The 19,211-nt window shown below is 47.4% G+C and overlaps 1 protein-coding gene across 1 annotated transcript in view; it reads right to left on the bottom strand.

Annotated features, from left to right (window-relative positions):
- Positions 1-1,373: 1,373 nt before the first annotated feature.
- Positions 1,374-19,211, bottom strand: part of LOC135394862 (cadherin-related tumor suppressor-like) — a 121,652-nt gene continuing 103,814 nt past the window's right edge. Inside the window, exons 7-17 of the mRNA XM_064625893.1 lie at positions 16,801-17,054; positions 10,886-12,589; positions 10,517-10,756; positions 8,577-10,444; positions 7,199-7,844; positions 6,778-7,112; positions 6,601-6,704; positions 4,922-5,235; positions 4,606-4,835; positions 4,248-4,518; positions 1,374-4,130 (exon numbers count right to left, since the gene is read on the bottom strand). Of these exons, the coding sequence (XP_064481963.1) occupies positions 2,386-4,130; positions 4,248-4,518; positions 4,606-4,835; positions 4,922-5,235; positions 6,601-6,704; positions 6,778-7,112; positions 7,199-7,844; positions 8,577-10,444; positions 10,517-10,756; positions 10,886-12,589; positions 16,801-17,054 (7,711 nt within the window). The 3' untranslated portion in view covers positions 1,374-2,385. The remainder of the gene's footprint in view (positions 4,131-4,247; positions 4,519-4,605; positions 4,836-4,921; positions 5,236-6,600; positions 6,705-6,777; positions 7,113-7,198; positions 7,845-8,576; positions 10,445-10,516; positions 10,757-10,885; positions 12,590-16,800; positions 17,055-19,211) is intronic.

Below are 19,211 nucleotides of genomic sequence, written 5' to 3'. Positions count from 1 at the left end.
GATTCAACGCGAAAATAGCATAAATTTTAAAATATCCCCTGAACATCCAAATATCCAAAATAGATGTCTATGCGACGGTTCTGGGATGTGAAAACAGTAGGAATCTGGGAGTTGCATGGATGTACTTTCTACGTAAACGGGCTCTCTGTGAAGCTCCCATGGATATCCTAACATCCAATTTGCGATATCGCCAGGATGTACCTGGGATATATATGGTTTACTGGGCTGTGTTCTGTGTAGCGGGCTGTCCGCACCGGGGCGCACCGGTGCAGTTTATCGAGGACGCTATAACATGAGCGCTTTATGACAGTTTCACCGCCATGTAAATCCATGTTGTTAGATGAGAATTCGGCGACAATCACTGAGACATCCTCTTGTTATTATGACCGCGCACTTGACGTCCAGGCTAGCCTAAACGAGAGGCTACCACAGATACCTCATGCAGAGAGCGACATGTGTTAAAGTAGGCCAACAATGTTTGGGATGACTTCTGATTATGTCGATCTCTGGATTATGCATAGCGCTTTTCGAACCGCGAAAGCCCTGAAAAAGGCGATGACCACAGCACCAGGTCACACAGTGTTCTGCTGACGCACACAGTGCTTTCCGAGAGTGACACATTGGGTTTGCAGAGGTCGCCTGCTAACGTCGTGAAAGGGGTGCCTGGTGGTGAGCTGAGTGGGCAACCACACGACACTGCGAAGGAGGCAAGCGAAGCACTAATGGTTTCACTACTATTTTTTGAGCAATAGAGGGACATTTATAATGAGGGTGCAGTTGATGGTGCTATTATTGATTTAGAAAACTTGATTAGTGATAACTGCGCCAAGTAGACATCGGTCACGGACTTTCTCAGAAAATAAAACATCGTAACTATACGTAGGCCTGTGTTCTGTGTAGCGGGCTGTCCGCAGGGTGTGTTTCTCGTTAGTGTGACAATTCGCGTTATGACCAAAATCCACAAGAATGGCGGCGGTCATATTAACGAGAGTTCACTGTCAGAGGGGGGGGGGGGCGAGAGGGGCAGCCGCCCCGGCGCTCGCGCTCGCCAGGGAGGGTGCCGAAGAGAGGACCTGGCAGGTTTTTTTGTACAGTATAAACCGGAAATGAAGAGAATTTTAATTTAGAATCTTGGCCGTGTGAATGAGCGTTTTCTTTTCTTTGTTTACAGAGCTTCTGACAGGAGTGAGAGAGAGAGAGAGAGAGGGGGGGGGGCGCTTCACGGTTACCCTGCCCAGGGCGCAAACTCGCCACGCGACGGCTCTGCTCACAGCATATCTCATCTGGAGAGGAAGACATGATAATCGACTCTACTTCAGACGGGGAGCCTGGTATACTGGTCTGGCGGAGATAGACAGACAAGACACAGCGAATAAATAACCGAAAGTAGTTTATTGCTTTAAGCTTGGTGCTCCTGTTTCTTGGAAGCACAAGAAAAAGAGATGATCATGGCACATTTCAGGCATTTGTGCAGCACATTTCTTGGCGAACGGTGAGAGCGTCACAGTGGTAGACAGTTCTTGGATATTCTACACAAGCAGTGTTATTCAAGAGACAATGCTTTGGCAGCCAGTATAAATAGCATGCCAGTACAGGAAAACCAGCAAAGGACGGTTCTCGGTGAGGAAAAATGCACAATGGACTAGACACTTGAGTTCTGTTAAAACACGGGAATGTACATGTATGATCATGGAGATAAGACATCAGAAGATATGACCGAGACATGGAGCAATACGAGAATTTGTTTTTCGTGTTTATGATTTATATGTGCAATCCCTGAAAGTAGATAGCTGAAGGATTTTTTTTTAACTTCTCATCTGATATCCTTGTTCTCACGTTCATGAAGTATTTTAGGAATGCATGTTAGTTATAGGTGATATCTGCAGTGTGCTTGCAGAGCGAACTGGGAATGACGAGTGTATGGCAAGTGAAGGGAAAAAAAAAAAGGCAAGTGAACTGTCCAATAGGGGACAAAATAAATCAGCATGCCAAAAACGGAGCATAAGGCACAGCACAACACATTATTCCTCTGAGTACACACATTCCTGTTTTTACGTATCTCAATGCACACTGTGTCACTTTTAACAGGAACGTGGTTTCCACTCACACATTCAACACATGTAGACATGAAATACACAACTTCTGTGGAAATTTCTTATTTCATGTGACCCGAAAACTTTACTCTGACTAGGTCTTCAGCTAAACTCAGAAGAAATCTTCCCTCTGAAGAAGCTAGCAAAAAAAAAAAAAAAAAAAAAAAAATCTATGCACACAGTAAGTCCCAAACATTCCCACTAACACACACTCTATTTACAGGCATCTTTGAAGTACTAGACATTTTTCTACACTATGTATATGGGTATGTACAGAGATGATCAACACCACTCACACATACTCCTCACTTGGCTTGGAATGACTTGGAGTTAATGGGTTCACAGTATCTGGAAGTTCGGCTATGTCCTTGAAGACTCCCACCAAATTTTCAAAGTTAGGCCCCCAGTTTAATAAGCAGTCCCAACCCAACATGTTCGCACCATTGGGTGGCTTGTAAGGCAAATGCGATATATCATCGTCCGATGCCACGAGTGTACTTAGCGAGCCGCGAAACGAATCGAAGCCGTCGTAAGTCTTTGATGAGTCTTCGTCGTTCTCGTTTACTTCTTCGGCCAACTTCGAGAAGATCATGTTTCCCGGACCGAAGTCCCGGTGCCCTTTGTCGTAGTTGTTATCATACTCGAACTCGGAGCAAGTAAAGGAATCATTTCCACTCTCGTCGGTAGAAGACTCGTGAGCGTCCATTATCTGTGTGTTGCTTTCAAGGAGATTAGATAACTTATTCTTCTCTGTATTGTCCTCACTGGAGGACGAGACAGCGTCAAGCGTGCTTACCAAGCTCGAGTTTCTTGGACGCGCGTTGAGGCGGTCGATCTCTTCAGCAGTCAACCCAAGGGATAACTCTCCAGGCTTCTTCTTCTTTAGCTTAGTGGCCTGAGGAGGACCGGATTGCATACTACTAGTGCTGCGGCTTAGATGGCTAACCGGACTGTTGAGACTCCGTTCCGAGTTGGTCAGAGGATCTTTGTAGTCCTTGGAGCCAACACCAGTGTGAGATGTTGCGAGTAGTGCAGTCTGAAGAGGTTTACCACTTATGTCTTGCAGTGTCAAGATTCGAGGAGTTTGCCTGGAAAGTTCACTGGAGGGGCTCAACCTTGCCAGAGGTGTATTTTGCATCTTGAGCGCTGAAGGACTCTCCCTAGGAACGACGTGGCTTGGACTTTGTCTCAGGACGTTACGCGGGCTCTCCCTGATGGGGCTTGGCTGGAACTGGTGAGGACTGTGCCGGTGATGATGCTTGTGATGATTCGGCATGTGAGGATTCGCCTTGAATTTGCGCAGGTTGTGAGTATTGCCGTCGCGAAATACTTTGTAGTGGTAGACAATATCGATGTCCGAAGGTGCGATGCTGCTGGCGTTCTCTAGGTCGTAGTGTTCTGGCATTTCTGGTTCTTGTGGCGGACATGATGGCACAGGGTTGTACGGTGGCTTCTCGATTGCAGGTGGGTGGTCTTCAACGCGCGGTGGAATCACAGCGGGAGAAGTGTTCATTACTTCTCTCTCGATTATGTCTGGACGTTGTTGAGGGCGTTCCTCTCTCATGACATCGCTACGATCTTTCATTTTCTTCGGGACGAGGTCTTGCCCTAAGTGGTGGCTTCTTAGGATGTCTTCGTGTATGTTACCGGTCGTGTTGACATTGGGGTTGTCGGCAAAATTTGAGTTGGCATCCTGGTGCAAGCCAGCCCGTGTGTTTCCCGACTCTGGACCCAGGTTGGTAAGAAATGCATTGCCGTTTTGTTTGTGGCTGGGTGCAGACTTATCGCGGCGTAGCTTGCACCGGCGGAACACGACGAAGCTCACCAGTATCACAACGATGAGAATCACGAAGAACACAATCACTAAAATGATGCCGACACTGAGAGGGTCGGTGGGAGCAACGTCCAATCCCATCGCTTCCTCGCTGCAGCTCCGAAGTACGACCCCGTGTGGGATCACCTTAAAGAATCCATGACTGGCATTCGGGGACTGTATCTCGCCGTTTATGATGACTTGCTGAAGGCAGCCCTGGAAATCTGTGATGAAAAGAAATACAACATCATGCAACTTGAACAGCAGTCTCTATACTGGTTGAGCATCTAAGCAAAGATTATGATTATAATACTAGTAAGTGCCCTGCCAGCACTGCGTACCTCGAACAGAGTCGTGCGCAACTGAGTTCTGCTCCCAGTGTCCACCAATCGCCAGCGATGTCAGGAATGGGTCAAGGAAGTCGTGCACTGCCTTCTCTGCTCTAATTTCTTCAGAGAGGTCATCAACCGACAACGTGATCAAATTATTGTTATCCAGGTTCTTCCACAGGGTTATGGTGTGCCAACGCCCATCAGAGACCTTTCTTGAGACCAGTGTGACGGGATCATGGTTTTTCATTTGTGAAGTATAGGTGATGTATCCTTCCGTCAGCTGAAAGGAAACAATTAAGCGGTAAGTCGAACGCATGGTCTCCACTTGACGAATGCTGTTAGCAGTCCAGCAGCTGGGGTAACATACCTGGAGAGATGTGTAGTCGTACTCAGTCGCCGCGTACATCAAGAGACCGTTTTCCACTTTCGTCCGCACTCTAACAGAGAAACTTTTCCTGGGTGGTATGGCGTCTTCTTCAATAGACCGTTTCAGGCGCTGGCGAGCAGCAGTTCCCTGGTAGAGCGCACCCCTTCTGTGCTTTTCTCGTGGCACCAGTTCCAAGTACGACCCACTGGCCAACGAATACGGTTCAACAGCTGAAAACAGACAAACAACTCTATTATTAAAGCTCAACTATAGTAAGCACAAAGCTTACTGTTGGTATGAATAGAATGACCTATACCTTCGTTACATTCCTCGGCCACTGCTCCTCCGGCGCACATACACGTTGCTGAAAACCAGAGGTCATGGCAGGTCCCACTTTCTCCGCAAGCCTTGCTGGAGGGTGTGGAACACAGGTCTCCCTTCCTACCACAGTTTGAAGTTGTGTGTTGTGACTGAAGGGGTGCATCCAAGTCCAACAACTGTCCGTTTACAGCCACACTGTGTACGCAGCCGACGAAGTCATCAAAGGCTACTTGACTGGGGCGCTCTAGTAAAGGGTCGATGGATGGGACACCACCGATGTACAGGTGGTTGTTGCTGAAGCTGAGAGTACTGTAAGAGAGAACAGCCGTATATTGCAAACTTGTGGGCTGAATAGGTACAGCCGCACTCGGAACTACTTTGGCATGGAAATGTGACAGGCTGTGCCGGCGTCCACGGAGGGGTAGGGGAGGGGCAAATTGGCCCATAAGTCCGCCATAGGGGGCACATAACAAACAAACAACACCTTTCGGACCGGGCATATCTGCTTTAGGACGACAGAGGAGAGAAAAACAAGAACAACGGGGGGGGGGGGGGGCACAAATTTACCATTCATGCCCCTGGAGACGAAATGTAGACGGCATCCCTGGGGACAAGCTCCTCAGGCAACACATTTCGCGAACTGTCTACAGAAAAATTCGCGAATGGCTTAAAGTATCAGTGAAGGCACACTCCGTAGATCTGTCGTTTATGGCTGCGACATACTGCGCAGCAGATAACACGTACTCTTGCACGAGAACGATGATCCTGGCTCACGCGTGGGGTGAGGTAGACGAGAGATATAGATGTGTAGAGGAGACAAGAGAGATATAGAGATAGATAGATTGTACGCGTGAGATATCTTTATGTGCGCATCCTCTAGAAACAATTCGATGTCCTCATAGAGCCCGATCGGGCTCACAAGTAAAGCTGCGCCATGACCGGCGTTCAGTGAGAATTGAGACCTCGCGGCTGCTCTCCAAGCTGATGCAACATCGCACGGACCTGATTAATCAAACACACCATGAAAGCATCCAAGGTGACGCCGTACCGCTCAAAAGGGTGTACGGCGTAGCATATGGCATATCGCTTCGAGCTTTTGTCTTGTTCGCTCTTTCATTGACGTCATAGCAGCATCCACAGCAAGCCTTCGTGTGTGACGCTGTGTCACGTGAGGCGCATGTCTGATGCTATCTAGGTGGTGTTGACTCAGGCCATGCCATCTAGGTGGCCTTGACGTGGCGCCCGCACGCGCGCAACAACGCAAACTGTTGCGCGTGGACGATACAGCTATCGCTGCCACTTCTTTGCACATAAGTTCCACGTCGTATTAAATTTTCTTACAACATAAGCGCCCAAAAGGCGTAGATTTTTGTTGAAGGGCGTACATACTGTCGCTTTCAAGAGCACGTCGCTGCCACGAAGGCTACAACCACGATTCTGCACCTGAGCACTGTTTGATATTCTTTCCATGCACACAGTTCAGGCGAAACTAAAGGCAGCAGTTATTGAGACCAAGCAGCCATGTTTTCATCCATAGTGTTAAAACTGCTAACAACACGAACATGTTTTCATGCCCGTGGATTAGAATACAGTGTTTGTGTAAACATTTTGCACATAGCTCCGCTTGCTGATAACAAGAAGCTTTGAATATTCAGTCAATGTAATGCGTCTTACCCTGTTTGTCCAGTGACAGAAACGGAACAGTTCAAGTTGGCATGGGAACATTCCTCGCAGTACTCTCCATGATTCTGACATCCCACAGCTGAGAGCGAAGCCACCTAAATAGATGAACGCGATCAGTTTAGTTCTCCTTCACCCTGCGAGAGGCAGAACAGGTGTCAGGTTACTTACTCTTCCATTCCTAATCACGGTAACTTTATGCCATCCACCATCGGCTACGTCAGTGTTCAGGGACACCTTCGAGATTGCTGTGCGGGATCCACCAAATGAGAACTGAGGCTTTCCTTCTATAATTTCCAGTGCGACGAAGTCCGACCGTCCGCCATTGTGCATTCCGAAATTGTACACTAACAAGGCGTTCTTTCGGTTCGTAGAGAAGATGACAGATATGTCGTTAGTTGTGGGCCTCAAGGATGGGAATGCCATGTAAGAATACGGGTGAAAACCATAGGTAGATTTCTCGCAGTGGCGGCCGAAGTAGTTGGGCTCACAGACACAGTGGTAGCCTTTGAAAAGAATAACACAAGAAACTGTGAACGAGCCACTACGAGAGAAGCGAAACAACATGGAGTATGTTATCTATGGTACTCACCAGGTTTCTCATTTACACACGTCCCTCCATTCAGACAGCGGTTTGGTCTGCAACTGTCCGTTGTCTGTTCGCAAAGAGATCCCTTGAAGCCAGGTCTGCATAAGCAGAAGAAAGATCCAGTAGGGGCGTCTTTGCAGCTTCCACCATTCTTGCAAGGAGAGCTTGCGCAGGTATCGGCACGAGGGGCTTCACATCGTTCCCCTTGAAGATGAGAAGGACAGTGGCACTGGAAGCCATTCCCATCAAGCTGGCACGTTCCGCTTCCGGCACAAGGGTTCGGCGAACATGGATCCCGCTGGTCTTGGCAGTGTACACCAGAGAAGCCGTCTGGGCACTCGCAGGAGAACGATCGAATGACAGTGGGCGACGTAAACACGAGGAACGGCGAGTCGAGGATGGATAGAGAGTCTTGAAGGTCCAGAAAACTGCCACACTTTCCTCCATTCTTGCAAGGCTCGGAGGTACATGGGTCATAGCCTATGAGGACTTCTTTAGAAAGCATGCCTTGCAGAATGTCCTTCTTCTTGTTCAACCAGGCAGTCACTTCAGTGGGAGTGGCATAGCCTCCAGGCTTCCTCACAGTAAGAGTGAGCTGGACTTGCCCGTTCATATCAGTGATGCTGTATATGACAGGTTCTCCGATGGTCTGCACGGACAAGACAAGAAATATATTTTGCTAAATGCCTCCACGCATACGATCGAGCTAAGACGACTGTAAAGGGTCTCAGGAAATGTGAATAACTGTTGATAGGCTAGGCTAGTTGACTGTTGCACTGATGGCACTTCCCCTAATACGTCGATAACAATACCCACGTTAGATTGACACCACGACACCTGCTGTCGCCAAGATATCAACATCGCCAGGCAACACACCCTTGCACAACTTTCAACAGCGCCATAGTGGAAGTGTCTACATATGTTAGAGGAACCATCAATAGAACTACTGCTGGTACCAGTGATAACAGGGCGGACCCAGGGGGGGGGGGGCAGTTGGGCGATCCCCTCCCAGCGCAAAACGTCAGTTTAAACATTGGATTTCCCTCTCTCCCCTCTCCCACTACGCGCTTCGACAAAGGAATCGCCGCCCCTCCCAAACGGGGTGGTCTAGATCCGCTCCTGGCTATTATGGTATGAATATTGGTGCTCATAGTATTGTTAATGATGTTTTTCGTTGATATAACTAGAGATTCTATACCACTGTCTGGTGTAACGTTAGACGCCATCCATAGATTATCTGTGGGGTAGCACCCATTGCTTCCAAGAATGCAGTAGGTAAAGCACAGTTACCTATGAGGCACGACTAGAGAATTATCGCCCAAGTCACTGACTGCTGCTTTAAGCAGGCCAGTAATACAGGCAGGCACAACTTTTTACTCACCTTGAGAACTTTCGCCAAAACCTTGAGGAAGTGGTCGTAGTGCGAAGTCAAGAAGTCACTGGCCGTCTGGTTAACGATGCGCAGCGTCACGCTGTTCTCTACCGTAGTATTATCGAACGCTCTAAACTCGATCATGATGTTAGACATGACATCTTGATGGTACCCATCGTTGCCTCTCATTGTCAAACTGTAGTTTCTTGGATTTTGCAGGCGAGAGGCGTGAAGGTCACAGTTTCTGATAATGCTGAAGACGGAAGAATCTCCTGCTTCGAGGTGGCATTGATACTCGCCGGTGGTGTCTGGGTCGAGCGGCCGAACATCAGCAATTTTTCCACCGGAAAAGACGTGCTCGTACACCCACACCAGGACCGTCAATGACCTCGGCGAAGAAGGCGAATCGTTCTTGTCCTTGACGACTACGGTAACAGTGTGCCTTGCTTTCATCGCAGGTACACCACCATCTTGTACTTCAACTATAACGTCAAGTGTTGGAGTAGCCTCACGATCCAGACTCCGAGTGGTCCTGAGCAGACCAGTCTGCTTATCAACTTGAAACTCGTTTCGGTGCCCTCCAACAAGGTAGTATGTGAAGGGTCCACCATTGGGTGGTAAGTCTCTGTCTTGAGCGCTCAGCACCATAACGCTCGTATACGGAGGTTCGTTTTCAGAGACATAGCCAACGACTTCCGGGGGGTCGAAGATAGGGCCGTTGTCGTTTACATCATCAATAAACACTCGAAGCATAGCTGTTCCTGTCTGCGGAGGACTGCCGTTATCAATGGCACCGATCGTCAGGTTGTAGCCGGAGATTTGTTCTCTGTCAAGTTCGCCGGCTGTGTGAACGAGTCCTGTTTGGGAATCGATTGTAAAAACCTTCCCGATATTTCCATCTATGATCGAGTAAGAGAACTGATTGTTGTTCGGCCTGACGTCTTTGTCTACAGCAGACACAACGATGATTGAAGAACCCACGGGAGCAGCTTCGCTAACGTGAGCTTCATAGACTTGGTCCAGGAAAACAGGAGGATCATTGCCGTCTTGAATACCGATCACAACTTGCGCCTCGTCAGTGTCATTGCCACGAATACTGCCGCTGTTCTTAGCCATCACTGCAAGGACCACCCTTGCCTGTGACTCCCTATCAAGGTGTCTGGCCACCGTGATGATTCCAGTATTCGGTTGAATACGAAAGCCTTTGTCGTTGCTGCTGCCGACAAATAAAAAGTAAACGTCGCCTTCTGGTCCACTGTCCTCATCGGCGGCCATGACCTGTCCAATGGGTGTTCCTAGTGCTGTGGACTCACTGACTGTGAACTGGAAGACAGGTTGCACAAACTTCGGGTAGAACTCATTCTTGCCGGTGATATGAACGTTGAGTTTCGCTGAACTGTACTGCAAGGATCCTGGGTTGCTTACAACAACTTCGAGGGAGTAATAATTTCGGTGCTCGTAGTCAAACGCGTTCTTCGATCTCACAACACCAGTCTGGCTGTCGATAGTGAAGTCCCTCGAGCTGGGTCCAACCAGGGAATACTGAATGAGACGGTTTCTAGGTGAGTCAGCGTCTGTGGCAACGAGCTGAGTGATGTATGTCCCCGGAGACTCATTTTCAGGGATGTAAGCTTCGAATGAGGTAGCATTGAAGACAGGTGCGCAATCGTTGACGTCAGTAATAATGACTATCAGCTTGGCAGAGGCGCATTTCGGGTGGAAAGCACGATCGCAAGCCGTGATGTTCACCCTGTACTGGTTTGTAGTTTCGAAGTCCAATGGGTTGATGATGGTGATAGCGCCGTTATCACTGTCAATACTGAAGCTGTTGTTGATATTTCCATCTGCGATGCCATATGTGACTTCGCCGTTCAGACCTGCACAAAAGAGCAACGTTATTTTCACATCAAAGTATTACGCAGAGCATGAACCCAGGCGTTCACACGAACCTGAATCAGCGTCCGTCGCAGTCACTGTCAAGATTTCAGACTGAACAGGCTCATTCTCAGGGATGATGATCTGATAACTGAGGGCGGTGAACACCGGACTGTACTTATTGTCGGCGGTTACAGTGACAGTAACTGTGGTTTCAGCATATTTGGACGGCACTCCCATGTCCGTAGCTCGAACCTTGATGGTATATATTTGTCCGATTTGTCCGTGAAATGGCTTGGAGACAGTGACCCATCCTGGAAATAATTATAAATGTGCATTAAGGCTGAGAAGAACAACAGACATGAGAAGAAAGATGAGAAGAAAGATGAGATTAAACGAGAAAAACATTCAGAGACGGTGACAAGAAACTGAAGGACACGTACCGCTTGTCGTATGAACAGCAAAGGTGTCGCTTCCATTGCCTGCTGTGACGCTGTAACGCACCTCAGCATTCACACCAGCATCCAGCGTGTCTTGAGCATGTACCTGCACGACTGATAAACCCACGCCAGAGTTGTCAGGAAGAGGGGAGAAGTAGGCCACCTTGGTGAAGACAGGTGCGTTGTTGTTGGAGTCGACGATATTGACGTGAACTGTAACTTCAGAAGACAACGGAGGCTTTCCATGATCCATTGCGATAATCTTCAGCGCATGCTGGTTTTCGGGAGAAGAATCGCCGCGTGGAGATCTCTTGTAATGCAAAACCTGTTTTGTGAGAATTTCTCCCGTTCCTGGGTCTATCCTGAAGAAATCCGATGGTCTCTTTAGAGTGAAGGAGACCATTGAGTTCGGGCCCTGCTTGTCCATGTCAGTAGCCGATACCCTTCCTACGAACGAAACCGGTTGCCGCAGTTCTGGTATGCTGAAGACATACTTAGACATCGTGAAGCTAGGAGGATTATCGTTGACGTCCTGCACTGATATAGTTAACGGCGTCTCCGCCTTCCAGGAGCCGTCGACAGCGGCCACTTTGAGAAGGTACTCGTCTCTTGTCTCCCGGTCAATGAGTCCGACGACGGTGACGTTGCCCGAAAGCGGGTCAATCTCGAACTTTTCCCCTGGATTTTCAGTGAAGCTGTATGTTGCGTTAGCATTGACATCTGCATCACGGTCTGAAGACGTCACTTGAATCACGAAGGATCCGAGTGGTGCGTTTTCGGTGACGTTCACACTGAATAGCCTCGTGAATCTGGGCGGATTATCGTTCTTGTCGGCCACGGAGACAAATATGGTCGTCGTTCCAGTCTTAGCCGGGGAACCATGGTCAACGGCTTCAACCACAAGCCGATACTCATCGACCTCTTCGCGGTCCAGCTTCGCGGTTGTCCGGATTTCTCCTGTTTTCGAGTCCAAAGAGAAGGGGATGTCTGTGGGTGTGCTCGCTTTAAACTGGTAGGTCATTTCACTGTTGGGGCCGCTATCAGCGTCAGCGGCTTTAACAGTGATAACCATTTGAGGTGGGTACTGTTCTTCTCTGATTGAAGCGTTGTAAATGTCATACTCGAAGACGGGAGCGTTGTCGTTAGCATCAGTCACTTCCACGTTGAGTTTCAGGACGCTACTGTAAGGTGGATCGTCGCTGTCCCTTGCTTCGATCCAGAGCTCGAACCTTGGTGATGTCTCAAAATCGAGCCCTTCGTTATCTGCGGCTACGGTTACTTTTCCCGTGGCGCTGTCCACAGTGAACACACCTCCTACGTTGCCCCCTGCGATGTGGTAGGAGATCCTCCCAGCAGAACCCGGCTTAGGCGAGACAGCCAATACGGTTGCGAAAACCCTCCCATCATTCGTAGTGTCCTCTTCTACGGTAAAGCTTCTGGAACCAGGCTTGTACTGCGGGAACAAATGCGAAGGTGCCGTCAAGACTTCGAGGTGGGCACTAGAAGAGAGTGGCACCCTGCCGTTGTCCATCGCATGAACTTCCAGGTGGTATCCAGCACGCTTTGCAAGCTTGTGCACCAATCGTATGACGCCCGTGTCCTGGTTGATTTGGAACTTGTCTGCATCTGATCCAGACAGGTGATAGACAACTTGGCTGTTGATGCCAACATCGGGATCATGTGCGTGGGCCCCGAAGACGAAGTGACCTAAAGGAAGGAAGATGGAGTGAGATGCCTGTGAACACCAGACCACGCCTTTGGAAGTTGCCCCGGTCCGTGGAAGCAGGTAAAAGTCGCGTCGCAACACCAGAAATTTTCGGGACAGCGTACAAGTCGCAATGACTAGATATGTAACATGACACCTTTCTTCCTCGAACGTAGCAGTTGGTGCAGCACATATGTTGCAGATGGTTTCTTCCGAGAAAAAAAAAAATACCACAGGCAGACTTCGCAGCAAACTCGAAGTTGCCCTTCTCTCTGAGCACGTTGTAACATTTACCATTACCAAACCTCGTCCACCGATCGTACTCGTCTGCCCCTCCCCTACCCTACACGTGGCATATCACCCTATTGTCTAGTCAGCAGAAGACACCCCACAACATCAAGCTTCATGCGCCTCTGCATTAAATCCTATGGAATTCCGCACATCATGACCTCGAGCCCTTTCCGAAAAGACACCCTTGCATGCAAATCAAGCAGACACTTCAGACACATTCTTACACTGTCTCTAACCAAACAATGGGGCATATCCAGAAAGCCGCCATGAGGAACGCCGAGAAAATATCTTCAAGGGACCTCCACCACAGAGCCAGACGTCCACACACACACACGCCATTTTCGTTTTCCACACTTTTGTTCTCGCCGACTGACAAATGGTAGGATTTCCATCAACACCTTCCTGCTTAGTAAAGCTCGGGTGTTGTCGCCTAGCGACCCTCAGAGACGAATCAGGGACTCCAGGGATGAAATATCGACGAATGATTCTGCAACGTGGTGCAACCCGGATGCCCTCACAGCGGGATATGTGAATCCGCGGCGACGTTTCAGGTTGCGTGACTGGCTTGGGGCCAACCGGAATTTACATCCCTGACGCATAAAATTTTGCGACTTCAAGGGGCAAGAAACAACTGCATTCTTTATTCCTCTGCAGAGACGACGCTGCGATGTGTGGAACTGCGCAAGATCCAATATGGGTGAGAAAAAGAACTACTACTTCTGAAGAAATTTGGCCTCAGAACAAGAACAGCAATCTTAGAACTCGTTCGGCAGCATGAATTCTGCCGTTTACTTTAGAAATAAAATAGAAAAAAAAAAGGAAACGTAGGTCGGCACTGGTGCGGCCAGCTGTTCCAGGACGCTTGACGTGTGATTTAAAAGATTATTTCAGCACGTTTAATTTAGATTTCCTTCGCGTCAACGGGTTTATCGCGTGTGAAAGTATTCATAAACAGCAGCAAGCGCGAAGAGGTATGCGACGCTTTTGACTGAGGTACATGCCCTGTCTGGTATATCTGTACTCCAGTCGTTTTACTAGTTGAATGAGTTAAACTCTACGCTCCGGCTTTTTTCTTTCATTAGATACGACACATCAGCCGCTCTCCACAGATTGCAACCGAACTTACCCTCCTGAGCCATCTAGAATACAGGGTACACCGATGTATTTGAACATTATTTACGTACCAGGCTCTGAACGGGTGTGGACGGTATACACCTTACTAGGCAACCCCCCCCCCCCCATACAACAGTATGGCTTCGACTAGATAAACATCTTCACATAATATATATCCACATGCGCTGAACCTCATCTTCAGAGGACTCACCGAACGTTCTCAGAAGGAATGGCCGCCTGCAAAGCATTCCCAGCAGACTCCATCAATTAACCTTCATTGCATTCTCTGGCACTTCTTGCAACGTTTTCGATTAGATTGATAAGATTACATTTTCTTTTGCCATCCGCAAAGATCGCAACTGGTATAATGAGTTTGGTCGCCACACCTTGCAATCTTCCTGCGCCTTTAATACCAGTACGTTTCTACAACATCATAGTCGCCGAGCATTCATCTTAATCTAAGACTGAACCCTTCTCCCCTTCTATCGGCGTACGTACGCTTTATTTATTCTCACACACTCGTCTAACGTACATCCCTATCAAGCATTCGATAACACATGACTGCAGCAAACGACCAAGCCATCATTACCATGGACCAATAAGCATGCAGAGTGTCTTTGTTGATTCACAATTTCGTTGCAGAAGGTCATGAGCTCAGAAATCAAAGCATGAAGCTGTTACTGCGTTCTACATGCTGGTCGGCCATCTCAGAGCGCTATGTTGTTTCGTATTATCCGGCGCAGTTACGGGTACATTACCTGGCGATGGAAGGTCGCCCAAAATTAAGTGTCTTAGGCCATATACGGTCAAGACTTCACAACAACGTCGGGTGGGAGGAAAAGTGAACCGGCGCTGTCAAGATGAGAAATGAAATGCCGCAAGGCGGACGCTTCCTTCCATAAAGTCCAAGACAAATGGCGGAGGGAACTGATGGGTGTGGTACCCTGCTGATGTGCTCGCTTAAGACGCTCCCATTGGCTCGATCCTTGAGGTCTGGCTCGTATAGACGCATACAAAGTGGCGCATCGCGCTTAGGATGAATTTTAATGTAGCAAATTACCAAGGGGGGTGATCGACATGGGCCAACTATGTACAAATTACCGTCTGGTTACGTTATGATGTGGAACGAAGAGTAACAGTCGGAAGCCTGCATGCCTACCGTCTCTTGGAAGGGATCGGTTGAGCGCTGCAGACAGGGGCGTTTTGTGAGAAATGGAGACATATGATAGATCATTACGTCGACAGCGTGTTTCTTGAAAGGAACGATTCACTTGAGTGATACATTTTAAAGCTTGGTAGCTGCAGGGGATATGAGCGTGTTTTGCTGGAGACTGGCATGACGAATCGAGGGGTTACGTCGGGGTACACACGTGATCTTCGGACAATGCTGCAGTGCTAATGACGGGGTAGGAGTGCTCAAGGTCGAACGCGTGAAGCGAAAAAGAGCTGGACTAGGCCTAGGAGCCATATGGGTAAGCGAGTCAGTAATAAATACGAAGCCCAGTTGTTGAACTGCAAGGATCTGGCAAAAGTCGTCTGTTTTCTGCTATTCACAGTCATCAAAAGTTATGTATGGCAAGATAAAAAAACAACGTGCACATGCACGGCACGCGCTTTTACTTTCCAAGTGTAAGCAACGCAGCACCAGCAAATACGGTATAGTGTAATATAAATGTAATATAAATAATAATACTGAATTTCAACAACCATGTGTCATTCCTGTATTGCTCCGCAATGAGAATGATGGGCTTCGTTTGTCGCATATCTAAGAATTTTAGAGACTTTCATACTGTTGTATGTTTGTTCTATTGTCTAGTACGAAGCAAGTTGGAGTTCGCATCCGTCCTTTGGAACTGTCTCTCTAACACACTCTCAGATCGCATCGAAAATGTGCAAAAGAAGTTTGTGCGAATTATTTACGATAGGTATTCACAAAGAAAATGGTTTTATGAATACAATCACCTCCTTGCTAAGCTTAAGATGACATCACTGAAGCAACGTCGTTATATTCGGGATATGACTTTCTTGTTCAATGTCGTGCATGGTAAAATAGATGCTCCTTTATTGTTAGCCAGTGTCGATTTTCATGCTCCATCTAGACATTGTAGAGTTCATCGTACTTTTTATCCACGTTTTTGTCACCCGTCTTCTCCTTTGGCGCTCATGCAGTGTTGCTTTAATGACATTGAAAACACTAGTGTGGACATTTTTGCTGATTTTACTTTATTTTTATCCTCTTTGTAACTTATCGTTTTGTAAGTTAACCACCTTTCCGTGCACCTCTACGTAGGCTCACGCTGTTGGCGGGCACGTGAAACTAATAAATAAATAAATAAACAGCATGGTAAGCTACATGCACAATGAAGACATTGAGCCCAAGAAAACAAGCTGAAACGCGATATATGCTCGTCTAACAGCACAATTTAACACGTCTATTCACTGTTCTGAAATATATGCGTCACCTGCTTCTATGTGTATAATCATGCAATACCAGCTACTACATGTTGCGACCACTCTCATACTGATATCTTGCCGGAACATTTATGTATGTCCTTCATGTGGCTGACAATTAAGAAGTTTCGTGTAACGTTTTCGCGTTACCGGTTGGTGTAGGGTTAAATTAATTAAGTCACATTATTTTAATTTTAGTTAGTAGTTAATTATTCACTAGTTAATTAATATAACAAAGTAGATAAATGAAATTAAAAGACACCAAAGTAAGTTCTACGTCCAAAACCTCGTGTACCTCTCCAAGGAAGAGAAGCCCGCAGATTTTGTTTTTGTTTTTGTTTTAGAGGTCGTTACTTACCGCCTTGGGCCCCATCAGGCACGATGACAGTGTAGTTCTGTCCTGCGAAGCGCGGCTCGTTGTCATTCTGATCTTCCACAATGATTGTGACTTCTGCCGAAGTCGAATGCCGCGTGGTCAAGCCGCAGTCTTCAGCGACAAGGATGACGTCGTAGCGAGCTCGTTCCTCGCGGTCCAGGACGGTCTTAGATACAATGGCTCCTGTCCAAGAATCAACGGCAAAGCGACCCTCGTGGTCACCCTTCATAGAATACCTGCGTTAAAATAGATCCGATGCTTAGACGAGCTGTACAGCTGAAGACGACAAGGGAGAGGACGACGCAGAAACGTGAGGCGCGGATATGCAGAACGGGCCTTGTAAAACATTCTGCAAAACATACATCTTGTTCAACAGCCTGTCTTGTAAACATCTTGTAAAACCTACGGCGTCGGCGACTCAACGTGACAACTGCGTCATCCCGTGGAGCCGTGTCACGGTAGATCATCTATGGAACTCCCTGGCGAACTTGCTGCGCATGACGTCACTTTGGGACATGTGGGCGTGTCCGTATTTTTCAGCGGGGCAAGTAAATCAAGATATAACGCTGCTGAAACATGTTTCGGATCAAGTTGATCGTCGAGGATCACAAAACACGAATACGGTCATTTGCTTGTGGTCAGAACCCCGTATTTCATGTAATATTTCTACCATGAATACTTTTTTTGTGAAAGTCGGATTAGATTCGACTCCTCCCAGAAAATCTGGCTTCTTTAAAGACGAGAATCACTCGAACGTACCTTAATGAGGAACAAAACTCGGATCCATTTCCGGAAGATATACAGGATTTCTCCAATGAAACAAAGAAAGAAACAATGGAAGAAAGAAGGAAACAGTGCATAATGTAATACCCCGAGACTAGGGAACATGAAGGGACAGACACAACACGAGTTGTGTCTGTTCCTTCATGCTCCCTAGTCTAGGGGTTTTACACTATGCATCATCTTCAACATGAAGGGACAGACACAACACGACGTGTCGTGTCTGTCCCTTCATGTTCCCTAGTCTCGAGGTTTTACATTATGCATAATCTTAACCAGCTCGCTTACTTCCTAGCCATTTTTTCAAGGTAACAGTGCCCGGTTGTCTGCCTACAGTGAGTCTCACTGGAATAAGTATGTCGCTGGTGCACGGACTATGCATGGTGTGCGGCTGTCGGAACAAGTTTACTCAGTACCGACGATTTCTATGTCGTCTGGAAGGAAGGTATGCAAATCACTGTCGCTATTCGGTTACTGCACGCTCATACACATTCACAAATCGTACACAATACACAAACAAAGTACCATACACCCAGGTTCCCAATTGTAATACCGGAGCCCAAGATAGCATACTGAAAATGAAACAAGTGCACCCAACAGCCACACACAGGCGGGTTCTGAAACAGGTCAAACACGACTTCTATTTCGGTAATCACCTCACATGCCATTATCACTCCAAGGTTCAATAACTGTTTTCCAACTAATGAACTTGTCGACTAATAGCTCATTAATAAATTATATTGCAACACCTTCGCTGCAGATACCATTATTCAAACACGACGACTATGTTTGGCAAGTGTTGAACGTAATTACCTGTCGCATGTGTCTTTGCTGGGCGTTTCGCTGAGATATTTTGCGCAACAGGAAGTATAGCGCACCTCGACTCAGCTATTTTAATTTATCGTTTAAAGAATTATACAGATCAGAAGTACCCGTGCAGGAGTTATCAGTTGCTTATCAAGCAAGTAGAAGCTGTTTCCTTCCTGAAGTCCACTCTTTTCGAAACAAATCGACGGAGTGACCAGTCCTACGTAACGGAATGTGACCGTTTCGTAAATCGATGTTCTTATCAGTGGATAGAAATCGGAAGGAAATGAAACTACGAATCGTTACCGTCCGCTCCTTGCATTCAAATAACCCTTTTTCTAGCACACCCAGTCAATTTTTCGGACTGTACAGATATGGGGAGATTGAACGATTGATTAGCCTTGGACAACGTCTTTTTTTTTTCTCTCTCTCTCTCTCTGTTGCTGTGCTGCGACAGCAGCTAATAAGCACCTCTCTCTGATTCCGTGGTTGCTGTTGTTAAACGATTATATCCACTAGTCGTTATAAACCAGAAGAGTTCGCATGATTATTTTTAATTTTTCGGCTGAGCAGTGTTGCCTGTTTCTGAGTGACGTATCACCAAACCCTTTGAATATTTCCTTCACCAAACCCATTACACCCAGCACACACACAAAAAAAAAACACTTTATTTTTAATTTTTACTTTTATCGTGGTGCTCGGCACAGCTTCAGCGTACCGCAAGCACAGTCTCTCGATCACGTGACTCTGACACGTCACAGGTCACGTGGCCCTACAATACCACGGACGGACCTACACAGTGGTTG

Source organism: Ornithodoros turicata, chromosome 5, assembly GCF_037126465.1.
Source record: "Ornithodoros turicata isolate Travis chromosome 5, ASM3712646v1, whole genome shotgun sequence".
Classification (NCBI taxonomy): domain Eukaryota; kingdom Metazoa; phylum Arthropoda; class Arachnida; order Ixodida; family Argasidae; genus Ornithodoros; species Ornithodoros turicata.
This window is presented reverse-complemented; position numbering and strand designations above follow the sequence as displayed.